The 19,654-nt window shown below is 41.5% G+C and overlaps 1 protein-coding gene across 4 annotated transcripts in view; it reads right to left on the bottom strand.

Moving 5' to 3' along the window:
* The window catches only part of RALGAPA2 (Ral GTPase activating protein catalytic subunit alpha 2), a 267,919-nt gene that overhangs the window by 166,421 nt on the left and 81,844 nt on the right, over positions 1-19,654 (bottom strand). For 3 of the 4 annotated variants that reach the window (XM_040981780.1, XM_040981778.1, XM_040981777.1), the window contains exons 14-18: positions 19,532-19,643; positions 14,599-14,836; positions 12,489-12,653; positions 2,370-2,504; positions 846-943 (exon numbers count right to left, since the gene is read on the bottom strand). In XM_040981780.1, coding sequence (XP_040837714.1) covers positions 846-943; positions 2,370-2,504; positions 12,489-12,653; positions 14,599-14,836; positions 19,532-19,643 — 748 coding nt within the window. The remainder of the gene's footprint in view (positions 1-845; positions 944-2,369; positions 2,505-12,488; positions 12,654-14,598; positions 14,837-19,531; positions 19,644-19,654) is intronic. The other variant, XM_040981779.1, reaches the window with a different exon arrangement.

The following is a 19,654-nucleotide window of genomic DNA, read 5'->3' as shown; positions in this document are numbered from 1 at the left end:
ATATAAACATGTTTTTAAGAAATGAATAAATACAGGTTGTCTGTATGAATGAGTTATGGGGTATGCTTGAATTTTCTTCTTTATACGCAGTATGTTTATCTTTAATGACAGTAAGGAGCCAGGCGTTGTGGCCAAGGATTAAGCTGCCAACCACAGCGCTGGCATCCCACATGAGTGCTGGTTACAGTCCTAGCTGTTCTACTTCTGATCCAGCTCACTGCTAATGCATCTGGGAAGGCAGCAGAGAGAGGCTCAAGTACCTGTGCCCCTGCATCCACGTGGCAGAGCAGATGAAGCACCTGACTCTTGAATTTAACATGACTCATCCCCAGCTACTGTCAGTGTGAGGAACGAACAACACATGCAAGAATCTCTCTGTAACTCTCTTTGAAAGAATAAATGAATCAATCTTGAAAAACAAAAGTTTAAAAAGCTCTTAAAAAACAATAAACACTATTTTGCCCTTGAAAAGAAACCGTAACAGATCAATGTGAATGACTGTGAATACTCACTCGCTCAGCAACTCACATCAGCAGAGAATGCTATTTAAACTGATGTCAGAAACGTGGAATCTGAATCAACATCACTTAAAAACACACACTGCCACACGGAAACCAGGTAGTACTTCTGTTTTCGTGTTAGTTTTTTTTTTCATTATTTTTGCCATGTGACTGGATTTTTACATAGAAATCAAATTAAACTTTGAAAGATGTCAAGGGTCTGTATACTCTATCTAAATGAGGAAAATACTAATTTTTTAAAAAGGCACCATTGGTGTCAATAAATTTATTCATTGTATAATAACTGCTTATTTTTAAAGATAAACTGATTGGAAAATATCTTACTGTTATCCCTTCATGTTCTTTCTTCACATGTCCTCTGCTTTCTTGAATAGGCTTGAGCTCTGAAGAACACAAATTCTGTATATTTTCTATTTTTTGTCCTAGAGTTTTGAGGAAGGGTTAGAAAATAACAGAAAATGTTTTAGATAGTAAAATTAGAACATGATTTTATATATAAGTAATTATTGAGCATATATAATCAGACACATAAAAACAGGAGCAGAGGGTCTGTCAAACCAGTACATATGTAAGACCTGACCTCTGGCCCCAGCAGGCTGTGAAGAGGGTGGACGGAACGTCATCCAGTGGCCAGCAGGTCCACTCAGCACAAGGCAAGGCACTAACGCCCTCCCTGTGGGGGTTTGGCAGATATCTCAGCTGTCCCCCCGGGTTGGCCAGATGAACCAACAGGAAGAGAGTAGAATGGCAGTTCAGCACTGCTGGAGAATAAAGACCCACAGAGAAAGCACCAATGCCCACTTTCAGTAGACTGCAGCCAACAGAATAAGAGCAATATATAAATAATCTATCTTTTATTTCTTAATTGACTTATGTAATTAAAACAGAGTATGTTTCCTGATACCAGATACAATTCAAGACATCAGACATCCTTCAAACAGGTCCTCTCCTGTAAAATAATGTTCACTGTCTGCAGATCAAACCACCGGCTTCTTTGCTTTCCACTGCGTGTTGCTGAAAGTTGATGAAGAAACCTCACAGGCTTCTATTGTTAAAATATCTTATTTCCATCTGCAGCTGGTATCTTAGGCTAGCTAGTAACCTTTCCCACAGGTCTGCTCAGTTTCCACTCTCCTTTTACCTGTCTGCGTCTCTACAGCCCTCCACCGCTCCTTCCCTGCATCCTCCTCATCCCCGCCCATCTTCTGCCTAACCTGTTGCCCTTCCTCACCTTGGTTTACAACAGTCTCAGCCGCCCTCTCACTACAGAAATTCTGGACTTATTTCTAGTCATCAGTTAAGCCTGGCTGAAAAAAGTGGACACACACAAAACGTATGCATAATTTAAACTGTTAGGGCATGGCTTTATAGGACAGTGAGTTTAATCACTGCTTCCAGTTCACACATTTCATGTTGGAGTGCAGGTTTAAGTTTCCATTAACCTGCTTCCAATCCAGTTTCCTGTTAGGACACCTGGGAAGACAGCATAAGAAGGCGCAGGGACTTGGGCCCCAGAAACACATCAGGGAATTCCGCATGGAGCTCCTTGTTCCTGGCTTTGATCTGGCCAAGCCCTGATTTTTGTAGCAATTTGAGGAGTGAACTATCACATAAATGATGTCTCTCTCTCTCTCTCTCTCTCTGCCTTCTAAATAAATAAATAAATAAATAAATATTTTTAAAAATACATATTAAGTAGCAAAACATTTTATTGCCAGAAATTATACTTTGCATCCAACGTATACCCTCAAGAAGTATGTATAATATATGTAGAAGGCAGTAGTGTTTTTTCCCATTAGCCAGAGTGCACAGTTGTCTAGCAGTAACCCTGAAGAAGATAGCACATACCCTGAGGAGAATCTGAGCTCTGTGGCTCGGTGATATCCGAAGTACTGCTGCTCCGAAGCACCTGCGGCTGTCCCACCACGAGCTGACTAGACCCAGCGGCAGGTGCACTTTCCGACTGCTGACACTCTTCCACCTCTGTAAGTATCAACACAAAGCACAGAGTCGCAGTTCAAGATCTGAAAAAGTACTACCACCATCTGAAACAACTGATTTTAAAAATGAAGCTTTCTGCTTTTCCCTTTTTCCACATTTTACATTAACATCATCAAGGTTCCTATATTTGTCACTACTAATGCTCCACCTCAAGAATATGCTTCCCTCCTTAGTTCTATGGTCTTTTAGTCTTCCACTAAAGTAAAGGGATAAAAAGGAAAACACACAAATGGCTGAGACCTTCAAAGGTCATTTGGAACTTTGAGGGCATACATGCCAAGGGAAGAGGCGTTCAGACAACAGATAAATGCACAACTTGTCCCAAATAAAATGCTGTAATTATTTAACAGTGTATGTCACCAAATGCAAAGTGGAATTAATCACTGGAATACAAAAATGATCCACTGATATTTCTGGAGACTCAATACACATCTGACATTAAACAGAAAGCCACAGAGGAGTGTGACCACTGGTTAATCTCAGCTAATATGACAACAAGCTATTCCCCATGCAGCATGAGCTCTGTCCTGGCTCATTTCTAAACCCCACCATTCATGCCAGTCTCTCTGATCTCCCAAGGCAACAGGATAACTGTAACATCCTCTCCAGAGACACAGCTGTGGGGGCACTTCATCTTTCACCTGGGTTACTTTAGTAGTCTGCTAACTCATTACTGTTTCTTCTTGGCACTCCTTCTCCTCATAGTGCTCAGAAAGGTCTCTCTAAAAGCTCTCCACTCTTCTGAAGGTCACAGGAGACCTTCCAGCATCAGAAGGTTCCTGAAGGCGAATACTGGGCTATCCTGGGTCTCAGCCTACACACAGATCTAACGTGAAGAGCTCTGCTCATGGTGGCCTCAAGCATAGCTAACACTTGGCACCTACTTTCCTCTCTTCACTCCTCTTTGCTAACCTCCCTCCTCTTTCTCTGCTCCACCATCTCTGCTTCCCATGTTGCCCTGGGCACATCCCCCTACAGGACTTTTCAGGTGGTCCTGCATGTCAACCCCATGGCTGCATTCCTCATTAGAGACTATGATCATGGACCATAATAAAACTTAACATCCACATAAACTTCACATCATATTTTTTGGATGATTTTGATTAGCTGAAGTTTCACTACTAAAAAAGCCTGATTAAAATTGCAACATGTTAATACAGTTCCTCACCTGAACTGGAGACTGTCAATAGGACACCCCCAAATAATGCTTTGATCTGAACCATATAAAGTCAAAATGATGGCCTACTCTAACTAAGATGTTGTATGGAGGAAAATTCCAAATTCAATACATAGGAGGAGATTCCAACAAAAAATTATGTCTTTATTTTTTGTAACCAAATGAAATTTTCATTTTATGGCACATTGTCACACTTTCCAGACTGCAAATCTATGACATCTACATTGTCTTTTATGTACAACCCAATGTATTAGGCTGGATGCTGATGGTAAACCGAGCCTAGAGCACAAGCAAAGATAGTACAAGGCAGCACAAACAGAACTGAAGCCTTGTCTTCCTCAGCTGTCTTGGCCTGCCTCTTCTCCTGAATAGGTGAGAACTGTTCATCTCCTCACCGAGAAGCATAAGGCACATGTACAGACTTTTTCTCTATCTTCACAACCTAAAAGCATAGAGGAGACTCCGCAAAGGGCTCCTTCTAGGGTCTTCAGCACTGGGCAACAGAAGCCAGGCAACACCATGGGGCCAGGCCTTCCAGCCGTTCTCTTTAGTTGTTTATTACAATTAAGCAAGACGGTGAAGCCTTCTGGTAAGTTTATTAATGAACCAACTTGTTCATTTAATATCAATAGAGGGAGCCCAAGAGCTTCCCAGCTTCCTAAAAAATTGGCAAGTGACTATTTTTTATAGATGGTGGAAGAGTGGGTTTTATTGTCTTAAGCCTGATGCCAAAATTGGTAGAGGTTGGTTTCTGGGCTATAAGCAGAAGCAAATAATAACAGAGCCAATACTGGCAGAACCTTTCCAAAGTTAAAGTATGTCGCCATCTGCTGAGATGCAGTACCGCCACAGCACTGCCACTTCCAAATGTGAGTGTCCCCACTGGTCCTCAACACAGCAGATGGACCAAAAGCCCACCACCACCAGCTGGCCTGACTTCCCAGCAGGCTGGCCTCATGCAGCTCTTAGAGCTCTGTTTCTGTGAAACTGTCAGGATGGATTTCTCAGATGGAAAAAGCTCAGGACTCCAGAAAGCATGGCAGTGCAGGGATGGAAACACTGGTGCCTGGAGTGGAGTGGGAAGGCAAGGGAGAGCCACAACGCCAAGAGAGTTGCTATGCTGGAGGGGCTCAAGCTACTCCCAGAGCTATCAAAGCGGACCTGGTGAAAAACATGGTTTCCAACTGGACTTATCCCTCAAGCTAAACCCACTTTCCTCACTGACACATATACGTTTCTGGGCCCTTTCTCCTTCTTTACACTAAGCGCATAAACTCAAAATGTGTTCTGTATACTGGTCAAATGAATCATGAAGACATTTTCTCAATATCTTCTCCCTTTTTGAACAGTTCTTGGGCTCCCTCTGCTGGTATTTTATTTCTTAAGAAAGCAGTTTATGCTGAAGCTACATCCAAGTTGTGACATGAAAATCACTGTAACATTAATATGTAACACTAAATACCAGGAGAGAGGATGACCCGGTATTCAAAACAGAAAAAGAACAACCTAAACCACATAATTTACATTTTAAATCCTGAGAGATGTAACACATCCTGCTGAGATGTTACACATTCTGTTTGAATGCATTTCAGATTCTGCAGATCATTTACTCTTTCTAATCAAATAATCGAATATCTCTTTTAATCCTAACAACCAAAATGATCAAAGCAGTAACTTGATCATCTCTTGATAGTATAAATTACACAGTATCATTACAAAACCATTGCTTTCTAAAACACCATTCCATTAAAAAACCAAAAAGATCAAATAGATCGTTTTTTTCCTGAGTCAATATGATTACATTACATTAAATGTAGAAGCTCTTCAGTAACATGTCTTTCTCTAGAAATCTGACTACTACTTTTTAAAGCAATTTCACTTGGTCTTTTAGCTAAGGCTTTCTTAATCACTTTTACTAAATGGAGTAAGGCTGACTCTTTAATAAATAAAATTTTGGGTTTCATTTGCTTCTCAGGTTGCATAACGAGAAGTTAATAGTGCAACTTCCTATTCTTTGAAACACTGTGCATAGTACTAACTTGAGGCACAGGTGAAGTCACTGGAAGGCTTTTGGCAAGATCAAGTTCTCTGAAGGACCTGACGACTAGCACTTCCTGGAAACCCACGAACAAGTCACAGAGGCACCTACGCGAGGTTTCCCCACTGGGTCCTGCAAGTCTCCACAGCATTGTGGAAGATGGCTGATATGCTAACCATCACAATTATGGTATTAAAAAAAAAAAAACGTAAAATCTGCCATCTGATGGGCCCAGTGTGATGGCACAGTGGTTAAGGTCCTTGCCTTGCACACCTGGGATCCCATATGGGCACCAGTTCTAATCCCGGCAGCCCCGCTTCCCTTCCAGCTCCCTGCCTGTGGCCCGGAAAGCAGTCGAGGACGGCCCAAAGCTTTGGGAACCTGCACCTGCGTGGGAGACCCGGAAAAGGCTCCTGGCTTTGGATCGGCAAAGCATCGGCTGTTGCGCTCACTTGGGGAGTGAATCATCGGACGGAAGATCTTCCTCTCTGTCTCTCCTCTCTGTATATACACCTTTCCAATAAAAAAAATAAATAAATAAAACAAAAAAGAAAAAGAAAAAGAAAAAAAAGAAAAAAATCTGCCATCTGATACATGACTATGCAACATAAAAGGTGGAGAAAATGGCAAAGTAGCTGGAAGGCTACTGTTCTCTCACCTAGAACGACAGGGAAATCAGCTCAGCTGCCCAATCTCTCTCCAACATGTTTCTTACTGTGGCTATCCACACTAATACAAAAAAGTGGTTATGACTCTCCCAAAAAACCTCCACAGATTCTGTTCCAAATAAAGTATCCCCAAAGGATCCAAATTAGATACACTGCGTGCTGCAAGGAAGGACTTCTCTGTTGCTTTTCCTTTAAAAACAACTTTGGTGGATTAACTAATCATACAAATCAGAAACAAAACCAAGAAATGTTAACTTGAATTTGGAAACAAAATTAGCGATCACTGATACAGTAAAGAATCTATGGTCAGAAAGCAAAATTAAAAGCATCTTCATGTTATCCAGGAGTGGGTAAATTGGAATACAAATTCTACCCTGTAATATGCAAAGCATGGAGAATGTACACCCTAACACTCAGGATTACCAAGCATTGTCTTGCCCAATGATCTTGGCAGAACCAGACAATCGAAATTATCTTGAGGCCTGACTCATAAAAGGTATGGGACCTAGAAGGAGCTCCAGAAACATGAAGCAGGACACTGTTCTAAAATGACTGTGCCTGCCTGTGCTTTCACCCTTGGCACTGTGAGACCAGCAACAAGGATGGTAAAGAGAGCAACGTGCAGCCCCAGCCTGACCCGCCTGACTAACCCAAAGGCAGGCCTTTTCAGCCTTGGTGCTCTTGCCACTTTGAACCAGTTAACTCTTTGCTGTGGCAGCCTGATCTTTGTAGAAGTTTACCTGCATCCCTGGCATCCACCTGTCCCATCCTGACAGCCAACTATGTCTCCAGACATCACCCAAATCACCCTTCGTGGTGAACCACTGTTCTAAGAAAGTTAAGTGCTATTCCAACTGTGTATGCATATGCGGGAACCAATTTAACAGTGAAGGAGAACAAAGCATCCAAAATTAAAGTACTAATAGGAAGAGGTTTCTTGTGAGAACATATTCCGGAAAAACTAGTAAAAAACCTTAAGTGAAACAATATGGAAAAAAATGGACTGTGAAATAAAGTATTTCACTATGGGGAAAAAAATTCCTTTTGAGTGTAAATCAGTCACACAGGGGGCAAACATTTGAAATTCTTTATTATAATCACTTGTAAACAACAGCCTTCTTTGAAAGCCAAATAATCAAAAAGCTGATACTGGTCATTATTCTCACAGGAAACCCTTTCCCATAATGGTTTTGATGTTTCCCACCCACTATTGACCAGAGACAAAGGATTTCCTAAGTAACATCATAGTCCTGAATCCCAGTAAAACTAACTTCTTCCCTTATATTCTGTAAATTAAATGAAACAGCATTTTATATACTCTTCAAAGGATTTATTTTTTTTTTGCCAAACCACATTGTAACATAATTTAGTGCTACAGAGAGCCACAATTAGGCTATCTCCAATATTAAAAACATATTAACTTATAATGCCAGATTTCTGAAAATAAAAACACAAGAACATCTTAGAATCACTGAACAGTAACTAGACACAGAAGTCATTATTCAATGAAGAGCAAAGTAAATCCTTGTATAAAGGTGGAGTCAAAGGTTGCTTTGATGCTGTAACTTCCTAACACATCAAAAGGTGCACCGTGTAAATAAACTATACATGGCTAACTCCAATTTTAATCACCCAAGTCCAAAAGCAGTATTTCTGTATATTTTCAAATTATTCTTGCTTGGTTGAACTATCACTGATTGATATAAAATGATCGTCACTTATTAACTCCAAATAAATCTTGCGTATATATTTTTTCTAGCTTATTCATTTTCTAGAAGGTACAGCAATATTCTAACAGTAACATGCTAAAAACATCTAGAAACTTCTAAGAAAATTCCCTTCCTTTCTATAGGCATTCTATGAATACAAGACCCACTAAGAAAGGTGTAACATTTTCCCCCCTATTAAAAACTAGGGACTGAAAAAAAAAATCTTCCTATCCTCTTTAACTGTAAATATAAAGATCCATAGGGTTGTAGACATCTTCTTGACCATCACGTTGCCACTAAATATCTAATGACTTAAAACAAGAATTAATATATACCAGAATTGAAAGCAAGTGCCACTGTCAGGCACCAAGTGATATGGGTATTAGCCAATGAAGCAAGGGGCAGAGGCAAGTGGGAGGAGCCCAGAGACATGGATGGACACATGAGACAGGGTTACAGTACCTGAGAGCCTGTGAGAACAAGAGGAGTAAGAGAGAGCAGGGAAGAGCACGCTCACGGTGTGGAGGAGGAGTGGGACGCTCCTAGTGGCAGGCAAGGGCTCAGAGAGGTGCACACAGTTGCTGATAGACTGGCTGCGCTTCGCTTCCAGGAGAGACAAAGTGATAAGTATGTCAGAAGACCTTTCTCTGGGTTCCTTTTATTAAACACTTAAAGTAGGTCATTTTAAACTTTCAAGGAAGTCACTCGCTGTATTTAATCATACCCTCCAAATATGGCCAACTTTTAGCTATGCCTTCTGATGTCTTAGGAGAGAGGGTAATTCACAAAGAATTTACTTTTCAAATATTTTATGTTTAGGTTTTCCTTTTTCCTGCTGTGTATCAGACTCACATTTGGGTTGGTGAATTGGTATACTTTATCATCAGATTTCCCTTCCAAAAGGACATACACACAGAAAAACTCATGATGAGAGAGGGGGAAATCTGGCCTTCCACTGACCTTCTTTTATAAATAATAAGTAGCTCAGAAATGGATTTACAGAGAGATGATCTTATTCAAAACAAATCATTTAGTGAATTAAATATCCCAGAAGCTCAAGAACACATGAAAGTCAAGTGGAGCATTAAAACATTTAACATTTGAAAATGTAAAAATCTCCATGAAACCCACCCTTTCATACCACATTTCATACTCACTAAACTCACACTTTCTTAGTGTCAGCTTGATGGTGTCTGTAAGTTTTCCAAACATTGTTAATCAAATGAACAGACACGGCAACATGTCTCATATGTATAAAAGTTGTGTCCTTAGCAAAAAATGTAAAAATGTACTTGCTAGGGCCCAGTGCGGTGGCGCAAGTGGTTAAAGGTCCTCGCCTTGCACGCCCGGGATCCCATATGAGCGCCGGTTCTAATCCCGGCAGCCCCGCTTCCCTTCCAGCTCCCTGCCTGTGGCCTGGGAAAGCAGTCGAGGACGGCCCAAAGCTTTGGGAACCTGCACCCGCGTGGGAGACCCGGAACAGGCTCCTGGCTTTGGATCGGCATAGTATTGGCCCGTTGCGCTCACTTGGGGAGTGAATCATCGGATGGAAGATCTTCCTCTCTGTCTCTCCTCTCTGTATATCCACCTTTCCAATGAAAAAATAATAAAAATAAATCTTTAAAAAAATGTACTTGCTATTATTTTTATGTAAATAAAACAGAAATAAAAATGTAGTTACATATTTGCCAAAAATGAAATGATTTTTAAAAAGTTTATTGTCTTTTCTCCTATCCTTTGCCTACCTACCAGTATTCCCAAAGAGCAGTCTACCTGCAATGTGATTCAGTACATGTAATTCATACATATGTAAGCTACAGGTAAAGAAAAACACAACTTCATGAAAATGTCAAACTAACTCACATTGAATTTTCTGAAAGATCTATTAATCTTTCACCATGTCAGGAAACTTTTGAGTGCTGTTTTAAAAAGTTACTCTTCTAGAAATCAATTGATGTACATGTTTTCCACAGTGATCACTTGTTAGAAACAATGAAGTGTGTAATGTTTGTGTGGACACTAAGTCAGCCTTGCTCTGATCACTCACTCACTGTAGACACAGGCTCTTGCCACCATTCACACTCAGGGACACAGCTCTCCTCTAGAGCTCTTGGTCCTCTCCTTGCCAGGCGTTTACATTACATGCTGATGTACTCTCGTTAAATTGTCACTTCTCTACCATGCAGCTGTTGATTTTGTATTTCTCTAGTGACACTGCTGGTAGTATTTTCTCTATCTAAGTGAAATCTGGAAGTAAAATCATCACCTGATCTCCTTTTTTCATACTGAGACTGGGGGTTGGCAGGTCAAGCTACTGTTGAATGGGTCTCCCATAAGAAGCATCTTACTCTATAGGCTGTAAAAACTGAGTTTACGTTTTGTTATAACATGGTGGCTTCTACACAAATCAGACTTTATCACAAAAATATTCTGGGCCTTTTAAAAGAAGAAAAGGTAAGTTATTTCCCAACATAAATGTAATAGAACTAAGGGCAGGTATGGTGTGACCAAGCTAACCTCCTGACTGTGGTGCTGGCAAAAGCGCCAGTTTACATCCTAGCTGCTCTATTTAAGATCTAGTCCCCTGCTAACGGTCCCAGAAAGCAGCAGAGGATGGCTCAAGTCCTTGAGCTCCTGTACCCACATGGGAGATCCAGAAGAAGCTCCTGGCTCCCAGCTTCAGACTGGCCCAGCTCTGGCTGCTACAGCCATTTGGAGGGGTGAATTAGTGCATGGAAGATCTTTCTCTCTCCCCACTTGTAATTGTGACTTCCAAGCAAAATAAATTAACCTCAAAACAAAACAAAAAAACAGAACAGAACCAAGTAAAACCACTAATATTTAGACTTTACAGGATTATTAAACTCTATGATACAATTTTCAGAGCCCATAGCTTTTGAGATTCATAATATTTCATTTTCTTTAAAAATATAAAATACATTATATAGTCACATATAATATAAACTAAATATAAAACATACAAAGACAGAACTGTCCAACAAATTAGCTCTCAACTTCATTATCTTTCAAAGTTCTCAAAATTTAAAAGAAATTCATTAATCTTGCAAAGGCCAGGCTTAGGGCTTTAAATACATGTTCTACAAACATATCACAGGTTTTCCCGTAACACAGCTTCTCAGACAACAGACAGCTCTTACAACAAAACTTCATGGGCAGAACTGCTCCCAACATTTTCTCAAGCCCTTTGTGAGTTCTGCCATGCTCCTCGTATACAGAATATTTCACACACTACAATATGCTACCTATTAAAATGTGTGTGTACAACTGGAAAAGTGTTCTGAATGATCACTTTTGGTAATATTATGACTGTCACAATCTTCTAATCTCTTTCTCTTGGGGACCCAATTATAGTAGAAAAGATGCTTTAGGAGTTGGAATGAAAAGGCAATTGGTGAATGAGCAAACTATTATCAAGAACTGGGTTTTTCCTCGGGAAACAGAGTAAAGGAAAGCAAGGATAAGTAGAATAGGAGGGAAACAAAAATAAGTGCATAATTGCCAACTAATGCTATAGCAGAAAGCATGAAACAGAGTTAAGAGATGCTATATTTTCGTAAGAACACAACAGAATCTAGTCCATCTGAATTAAACTTTTAACCAGCATTGTCAAGCATGTTAGGCTTCAGTGAGTCTTGCTTCAAGGGTGAGGGCCATGTGATTGCTGAAGTCCACATGCATTGCAAACATGGTATTAGTGATGAAGAAAACCACAGGAAATTGAGATAAAAATGTTTAACATCTAAGTTACATCCTCCAAGTTACTGCAGAGGGAAAGGGTGGCTCTATCAAGTCTCACTGACATAAACTTCCTTTTAGAGATTCCTCTTCCAACAGAGCAAAACAATCCATTAACTTGGGGATTCTTGGTCACGTTCTTTTTAACTTGGGTCAACTGCAAAGACAATACTATAGGCATGGAAAGCTAAAATTTTGCAAAACAGCAAAAGTGAAAATGTCTCCAACTAGGCTTGAAAACCAGAAGCATCGCTGCCTTCGTCCCTGCAAGCACAGGTTCCACACTCCGAAGAATAATGCTGCTTAACGTGACAGTAATGCAACCATGCTGAATTTACCAAGAATCTATTTTCTTCAAAGTTCAAACAAAACACTCTAATGTTAGAAAAATATCTCACTGACTATTTAACACTGAATGTTCTTTTTCACAATGAAGGATTTAGAAATATTGAAAGCTGTAATTTGAACAATAAACTGAACAGAAAGCTAAAAGGATATAGAGGCATTTGTTTCATAAAAGGTCTAATATTTAAATTCTGAGAACTTTAAAGTACATTTTTTCTATAAATCCATCTTATATAATAACAAGATCTTGGGGGTACTACTTAGGGTGCTCACCAGTTGTCTTCTGACGAGCATTATTTCTGGCCTTCTCGGCCCCAGGGGCTCCAGACGTGGTGGCACTCCGAACCCTCACGGGCTCAGCCAGATCTGGGTGGCTTCTCCAGCTGAGAGAAAAGGACCGGCCCACGGTAGTTCCTTTCTGGGTTTCTGGGACACAGCCTGATAAAGGATGCAGGGTCAAAGAGGTCATTTGAAGGCTACACTGACATGTTTGATTGCCTGTGTTGCTCAGCAAATGGCACTCAGGCAGTGATAGACAATCTGCTGATTTCTCCATTGCAAACTAGGAACTACTCCCTTATACTGCAAGTTAGCAAATCATTTAAATGGTCAGTAGTCCAGACATTCTGACTGCCAAAGTATTCTGAAGAATCTCTTCACAGTCTCAGGAATGTTATCCTATCCTTATAGAACTAAATCCCATATGCAACAGAGCAAATTAATAAGCCTCCTCCGTATAAGAACAAGGTAAACAGTTTTACTACTACTCCTGTGATAGCGCAAAGCCACTATTTTCTAACTGCAAAACTTAGAGATCTTGTGGTGAAAATATCACTTCATCTTATAGACTTCAACCTCCTACAAATCCCCAGGGGAAACCATAGTGAAAAACTCAAATGTGTTTTCATTCAAACAGCAAGGTTTTGAAAATCTAAAACTAACATAACATCCTTTTTTTTTTTTAATCAAAGCTCTGTAACCATCAGATATTGTAGGCTGAGACTCAACTCTGCCTGTTGCTCTGATTGGTTACTGAAATGAAAGGTCAAAAATCCAAAACAAATACAGGAGGAATGAGAAGGGGACACTTCAGATTTCCATAGCGGAAGGTGGTTGTGACCTGTGGCTTGCTTTGACAGCCACATTCGTCTGCCTCTGTTTGAGTGTTCATTTGTTACTAGTCTAGAACTCAGAAGGCGAGTGTTTCTGTACTGAACACTCACATCTGCAGAGAAGGGATGGCGGAAGACACAGAGAACGATCTTCCATCCTCTGGTTCACTCACCAAATGACTGCAACAATCAGAGCTAGACCAGCTTGAAGAGAGGAGCTTCTTAGTCTCCCTTGTGGGCGCAGCCACCCAGGGCCTTGGGCTGTTCTCCATTGCTTTCCCAGGCCATTAGTAGGGAGCTAGAACGTGGAGCAGCTGGGACTCAAACCGACAGCCATATGAGATGCAGGCACTGCAGGTAGAGGATCTGGTCCCAACTACTTCTTAACTATCTGATCTCAAACGAGTCAGTCACTAAGGCCTCTGTCCTTCAGCTTCTTTGTCTGTCATATAGGATAACACCAGTATCTAGTTCATGGAGTTATAAACGCGAGGTGAGGTGATATATACAAAGCACTAGCCATTATTGTTTTGACTGTTACTATGTTAGTTGACATGGCTAGTCCACTCTACTTCCCTTTTATCATCTTTATTTTTCCACAGACTCTTTAGAAATTCATCATTCTCATCAAGGGAAGAGAGTGATATGAGACATCTAACATCATTATTAGAAAACAAAACAAAACAACAAAAAAAACAACACTGTAAAACTAGAGGGGAAATCAATGTGTGGAGGAGGGGTCTTAGGGAAGGGAACAGGCAACCCCAAAACCTATGGAACTATATCATAAAACAAAGTAAAATATGTTTTTTTTAAAAGATGGCATATAGGGTTAAACTGCCACTTACAATGCTGGCATCCCATATGGGTACCAGTTTGCGTCTCAGCTCCTCCACTTCCCATCCAAATCCCTGCTAATACACCTGGGAATTTAACGGAAGCTGGCCCAAGTGCTTGGGTCCTTGTACCCACATGGGTGATCTGAAAGAAACATCTGGAGCCCAGCTTTGGCCAGGGTTGCCATTGCAGCCATTTGGGAAGCGAGCCAGCAGATGGAAGAATCTTGGTCTCTCTGTAACTCTGTCTTTTCAAAATAAATAAAAGTAAATCTTTAAATGTTTGGAGCCCAAGCGTTAAAAATAAAAGAAACACCGTGCAGGTGCTTCTGCTCGTGATGATAATTTAAGCACTAATTTCTTGGAAGCAATACACAAACACTCCCTCCTCCCCAGTACCTGGCACTTGATGTTACCCTGGAACAGTGGACGTACCTTTCCCTCGCTGCTTCTTTTCCTTTTGTTCACTCAATTTATCCAGAGGTAGGTTTGTCATCTCAACTCCATAGACGGTTCTTGCGAGCACAGTCGTCAAGGAGTCCATGATGTTGGCCCACTCGTTTATGAGCTCCTCCCACTCAGTGAGGGAGGACAGCACCCTGAGGAAGTCGTCCCAGAGTTCCCGAGAGATGTACACACAAAGGTTTGCTCGGATCCAAGCTACGATGAGAGTCTACAACCAACAAGAGAATTCAATTGTCTACATTTGGCAGCAGTGGAATTTTTTTAAAAAGCTATTTGAAGCTGTTATTAATAAAGCACAGTTTAATACAAAAGCATTTTTTGGATGTTGCTTCAGTTTCTCAAAATTCATTTGGCTAACTATAATCAGGATTGGGCTACGGTGAAATTAGCTATCAACACAAAGTTACTGAGTCAGTATTATTCTAGAATCCTTGCTGGCTCTCGCCACCACTGGAGAAAAGACAGAGTCTCCTACCAACAGCTCATGTGTTTCCTAAGACCTACCTTTCCCTTGCTGCTCTGCAGAGTGTGAACTCTGTGTATGGCAACCTCCCACTCAACTCTCTTGCCTGATTTTCAATGGAGGGATTACCTGCAGATACCAAAGGACACATGACCCATTCAAACAGTCCTGAACCTGTGTCTACAAGACCCTCCTCACTCTTGCCTGCATTCACCCAGCTTCTCCCCCTGTGGACTGTTATACACAGGGCCTCCTGCTCCCCTACACTTATTCCCCGTTTATGACTAACACGCCAGCTTCTGTCTATTCATTTTTTACACTCGCATTTTCAAAATGAGTTTACAGCTGTTATCATAAAGTACCTAAATACAATAAACTTAGTACATATTAGATCCATACATATTATCTTAGCCCAGTGAAGACAAGGCACTGGCACTGCCACTACAGCTCAGCCTCACATCTGGCCCCATTACCATCTCCCAAACTGCACGAGACATTCCAGTGGCAGGAGATGCCCCGACTTGGGAATCCAGCTTATAAAACAAGGACAGTATGACCTACTGTAACTTAAAAAACACAACTCACCAAATACCACACTTACATAGGCCTGCTAAAACACCATCATGACTCACAACTCAGCACTTGCACATAGAGCAAAACCATGAAATAAATTTGGAGGATGAACCCTTGGGTCCTCTGAAAATGAAATCAGGGTGTCTTTTTAACTGACTACCCTTTTCTGAAAAGAGGAGTTAAAGAGAAAAGAGCCATAGATTCTTGATTCTGTCACTTCCTTAGAGACAAGTCAGTTGGCTTTCCTGGAGTCACATTCTTCATTTAAAAAAAATCAGATGGGGCCTGGTGGCGTGGCCTAGTGGCTAAGGGCACCAGGATCCCATAGGGTCACCGGTTCTAATCCTGGCAGCTCCAATTCCTCTCTATCTCTCCTCCTCTGTGTATATCTGACTTGGTAATAAAAATAAAAAAATAAATCTTAAAAAATCAGATGGAAAAGATTCCCTCACTGCTGGAAATCAATGTGTTGCATCACACAACTGCGGGAAAACCCCTGACTTGGAAGTCACTCCTTTCTCAGGTACACTTGTACCAAGTGCTCCCTCCCCGCTTCTGCTCAGCATACCTTAGGGGTGCTGCAAACTAATGGAATAGACAGCTACAGGCCCATTTTCCTGATACCTTCAGAGCTTGGAGCCCACGGGGAATTGCAGAACACCTCAGATGGAACCACCACTTGCGGCACTCAGTTATCTTAAAAGTATTTAAAACTGAGTCAAAGCCAAACACTATTTGAAGTAAATGTTCTAAGATTGTCTACTGGCAAAAAAAAAAAAAAAAAAAACAACAACAAAACGAAAAAGAGCCCTAAAATAGATAGATAGATAGACAGATAGATAGATAGGAATGATCATGGCAACTTGAAATTTCCTCTTTAGCAAACTTTTTACTAAAAAAAAAAAAATTAACTCCAAGTAGCTGGCCATTTCAGGTAGTTTACGTGATCAAACCAACATCAGACAGCACATGTGAACTGTCGTAGGAGAGCAACATAAGCTGGCTGGACAGACTGCCCCATCCTCACAGACCCTTTCTTCCCTCTTGGATCTCATGTAAGGACTTGGCAGTCCACGTGGAAGTGCTCTGACTCGGAGAACCTTGCAGTGCAGGAAGGAGTCCTCACCTGATGGTGACCCATTAAAGACGAGACTCCAAGGCCTGATATGATAGCTCAGTGCCTACATCCTCGCCTAGCATGTGTCAGGATACCAGATGAGCGCCAATTCATGCGCAGACTGCTCCACTTCCCATCCAGCTCCCTGCATGTGACCTGGGAAATCAGCTGAGGATGGCCCAAAGCCTTTGGAAACCTGCACTCATGTGGGAGAAGAGAGGGCATTCCTGGTTCCTGGCTTCGGATCAGCTCAGCTCCAGCCCTTGCAGCCACTTGGGGCGTGAACCAGCAGATGGAAGATCCTTCTCTCTGTCTCTCCTTCTCTCTATAAATCTGTCTTTCCAATAAAAATATTTTTTTAAAAAGACTTTGAAAGGTGAAGTGATCAGTAACATCAGAACTCAGAATTTGTCAAACTTCACAAAGCTCATCCTCTCTCAACTATTTTATGGTTAACTCTTAACTTAATTATCCGTTCTCAAGCTACCATAATAATAACAAAAACACCAAAGCCAGCTAATAAACACGTATTCAAAACTAATCTCTAAAGAAGTTCTGATAAGACTTCTGCATTCTTGAGGGGGGGATGGCAGGAGGTTTTTCCCAAACATCCACACTAAACAAAAAAATCCCACAACTCTAGAATGATCTCTTGCCTAATTGTGTTATAATGTCTCTCAAAAACAGAAGCACAAGACCAGACAAATGGCGAGGAATGAGATCCAAGCACAGACCAGCCTGGCACTGGCTTTGGTTCACGTCCACTTGGCAGCCTCATCCTAGCAATGGAACACAAGAGGGTGCCAACACAAAGACACTCTACTGAGAGCACAAGCACAGTGTGCGTGCAGGAGGCGAGCAAGGCAGCCATCAGGACCATCTTCCAGGCCCCAGCAGTCAGACAGCTGCAAAAAAAAAAAAAAAAAAAAAGTATATGGCCACTCCACAGACCCACTAACTAGGCAAGGCAAAGTATAAATGGCAGTATTCACAAGGGTAGTAAGTATGTGCAAATTATTTCTATATAAACTAGTTCTCATATATTTTTCACCAACCCAAGATCAATCATATTACATTAATGAAACTTAATATGAACAATTGAGTTTGTTTTGTTGCAATGAGCATATTTAGTTTTTTTTTTGTTTTAGATTTATTTATTTATTGGAAAGGCAGATATACAGAGAAGAGGAGAGACAGAGAGGAAGATCTTCCGTCCGATGATTCACTCCCAAAGTGAGCACAATGGCTGATGCTATGCCGATCTGAAGCCAGGATCCAGGAACTTCTTCCGTGCAGGGTCCCAAGGCTTTGGGTCATCCTCGACTGCTTTCCCAGGGCACAAGCAGGGAGCTGGAAGGGAAGCGGGGCTGCCAGGATTAGAACCGGCGCCCATATGGGATCCCAGCATGTTCAAGGTGAGGACTTTAGCCGCCACGCCACGCCACGCCACGCCGCTGGGCCCAAGCATATTTAGCTTTAAAGAAATGACCCCTCTTTATGTTATCCACACCCACATGCTGTAGCTGCATTCTAAATACACTCTTAATATATATTCTCCAAAAGCACTCCCAAGCCAGCTGTAGGCAGAAGTTTGTTCTCTCTGCAACCGTCTCTCCCAGATCATTACTCACTATGTGTTTACCTACTGAATTGTTCCAAGTCAGGCTCACTCAGTGTACTAATTCTTTCATTTGATTAGAACATTTGATTTTTCCAGAAACTTTTTACATTGCTCTCTTTTAGAAAGCTTTATAAATCTTGTAAATCCTATCAATTTTAGCATGTTATAGTAAGCTGCAGTCCTTAAGGTCCTTTGACACTTCTACTTCCCCAAGTAATCCACCACACATCAGCCTACTGATGCTCCTGACCCTGCTCAACACAGGATGTGAGAAGCACAGTGTCTTCCCTGCTCTCTGTTGGTACTGAAACAGCCCAGTTCCTCCCGGACATCTGTGATCTTACACGTGCAATTCTCCCGTCTCTCCCAGGACACCTTGTCTTCCCTCCAGGGAACATCTACTGGTGAGCAAACACACTTGATTACTGCTTACCCTAAACCCTCCCTCCGCACATGGCACCCACTCCAGCCAGTTCCCCTCTCCTCCTCTGATCCACAGAAGACCTCTCTGAAAGCCTTGTCTCTGCCTGCTAGTCTCCATGGTCTATCTCTTCTTTCCTCTTCCATCCATTCCACGTTGGCACCCCACCACCCCGCACCCCCCAGGACATTCAAAGACAGTGGTCAACTGCCTGCTCTCCCCTCGCCCAACACCGTTCCGGTTGTCCAGGGCATGCATGTCTCTAGTGTCTCTCCTCCCTCAGAATCTCTGGCTAGCTCCCTCTCTTCCATCAAGTATCTGCATGGTGAGCCTGGCCCTGTGAAGTTATATTCAGCTGTCCATCACAATAACTGTTCTCACGTATCTAGCCCAATCCTGTGCTGTAGTTCCTCTTGCAGCTTTCCAAATCTACCTGGTCCTCCACCAAGGCCAACAGTTCTTACCATCTTCCTAATTTCTAACACTGTCAAGCATATCAAAAGAGGACAAACACAAAAAGCCCAAAGGCTCAAAACTAATTGTAAACAAAACAAAACAATAGTCTTCAAAGAGCTAAGAAAAATTTCTAATGAGTGTTTTAGAAATTTAAAGCTAGTTTAAACATGCTCTTCAAATTCTCAATGACTAATTTACTATAAAATCTGATTAATTTCCTGTATTTGTAGTGTTTTAATAAAAAAGACTTACCCTAAAAAGTAACCCTGCCAAGCTCTGGGCAAACAAGTCCTTTGTTTGTTTTTCCTTTGGCTTCTGCATGACAGCTTCTGTTATCCTGAGTAGTATTTGCAACATCTGCTCCCTAGGCCACCC

The sequence above is a fragment of the Ochotona curzoniae genome, unplaced genomic scaffold (assembly GCF_017591425.1).
Source record: "Ochotona curzoniae isolate NIBS_2020 unplaced genomic scaffold, NIBS_Ocur_1.0 contig_3520, whole genome shotgun sequence".
Classification (NCBI taxonomy): Eukaryota; Metazoa; Chordata; class Mammalia; order Lagomorpha; family Ochotonidae; genus Ochotona; species Ochotona curzoniae.
The sequence above is the reverse complement of the archived record's forward strand: the minus strand, read 5'-3'. Positions and strand labels throughout refer to the sequence as shown.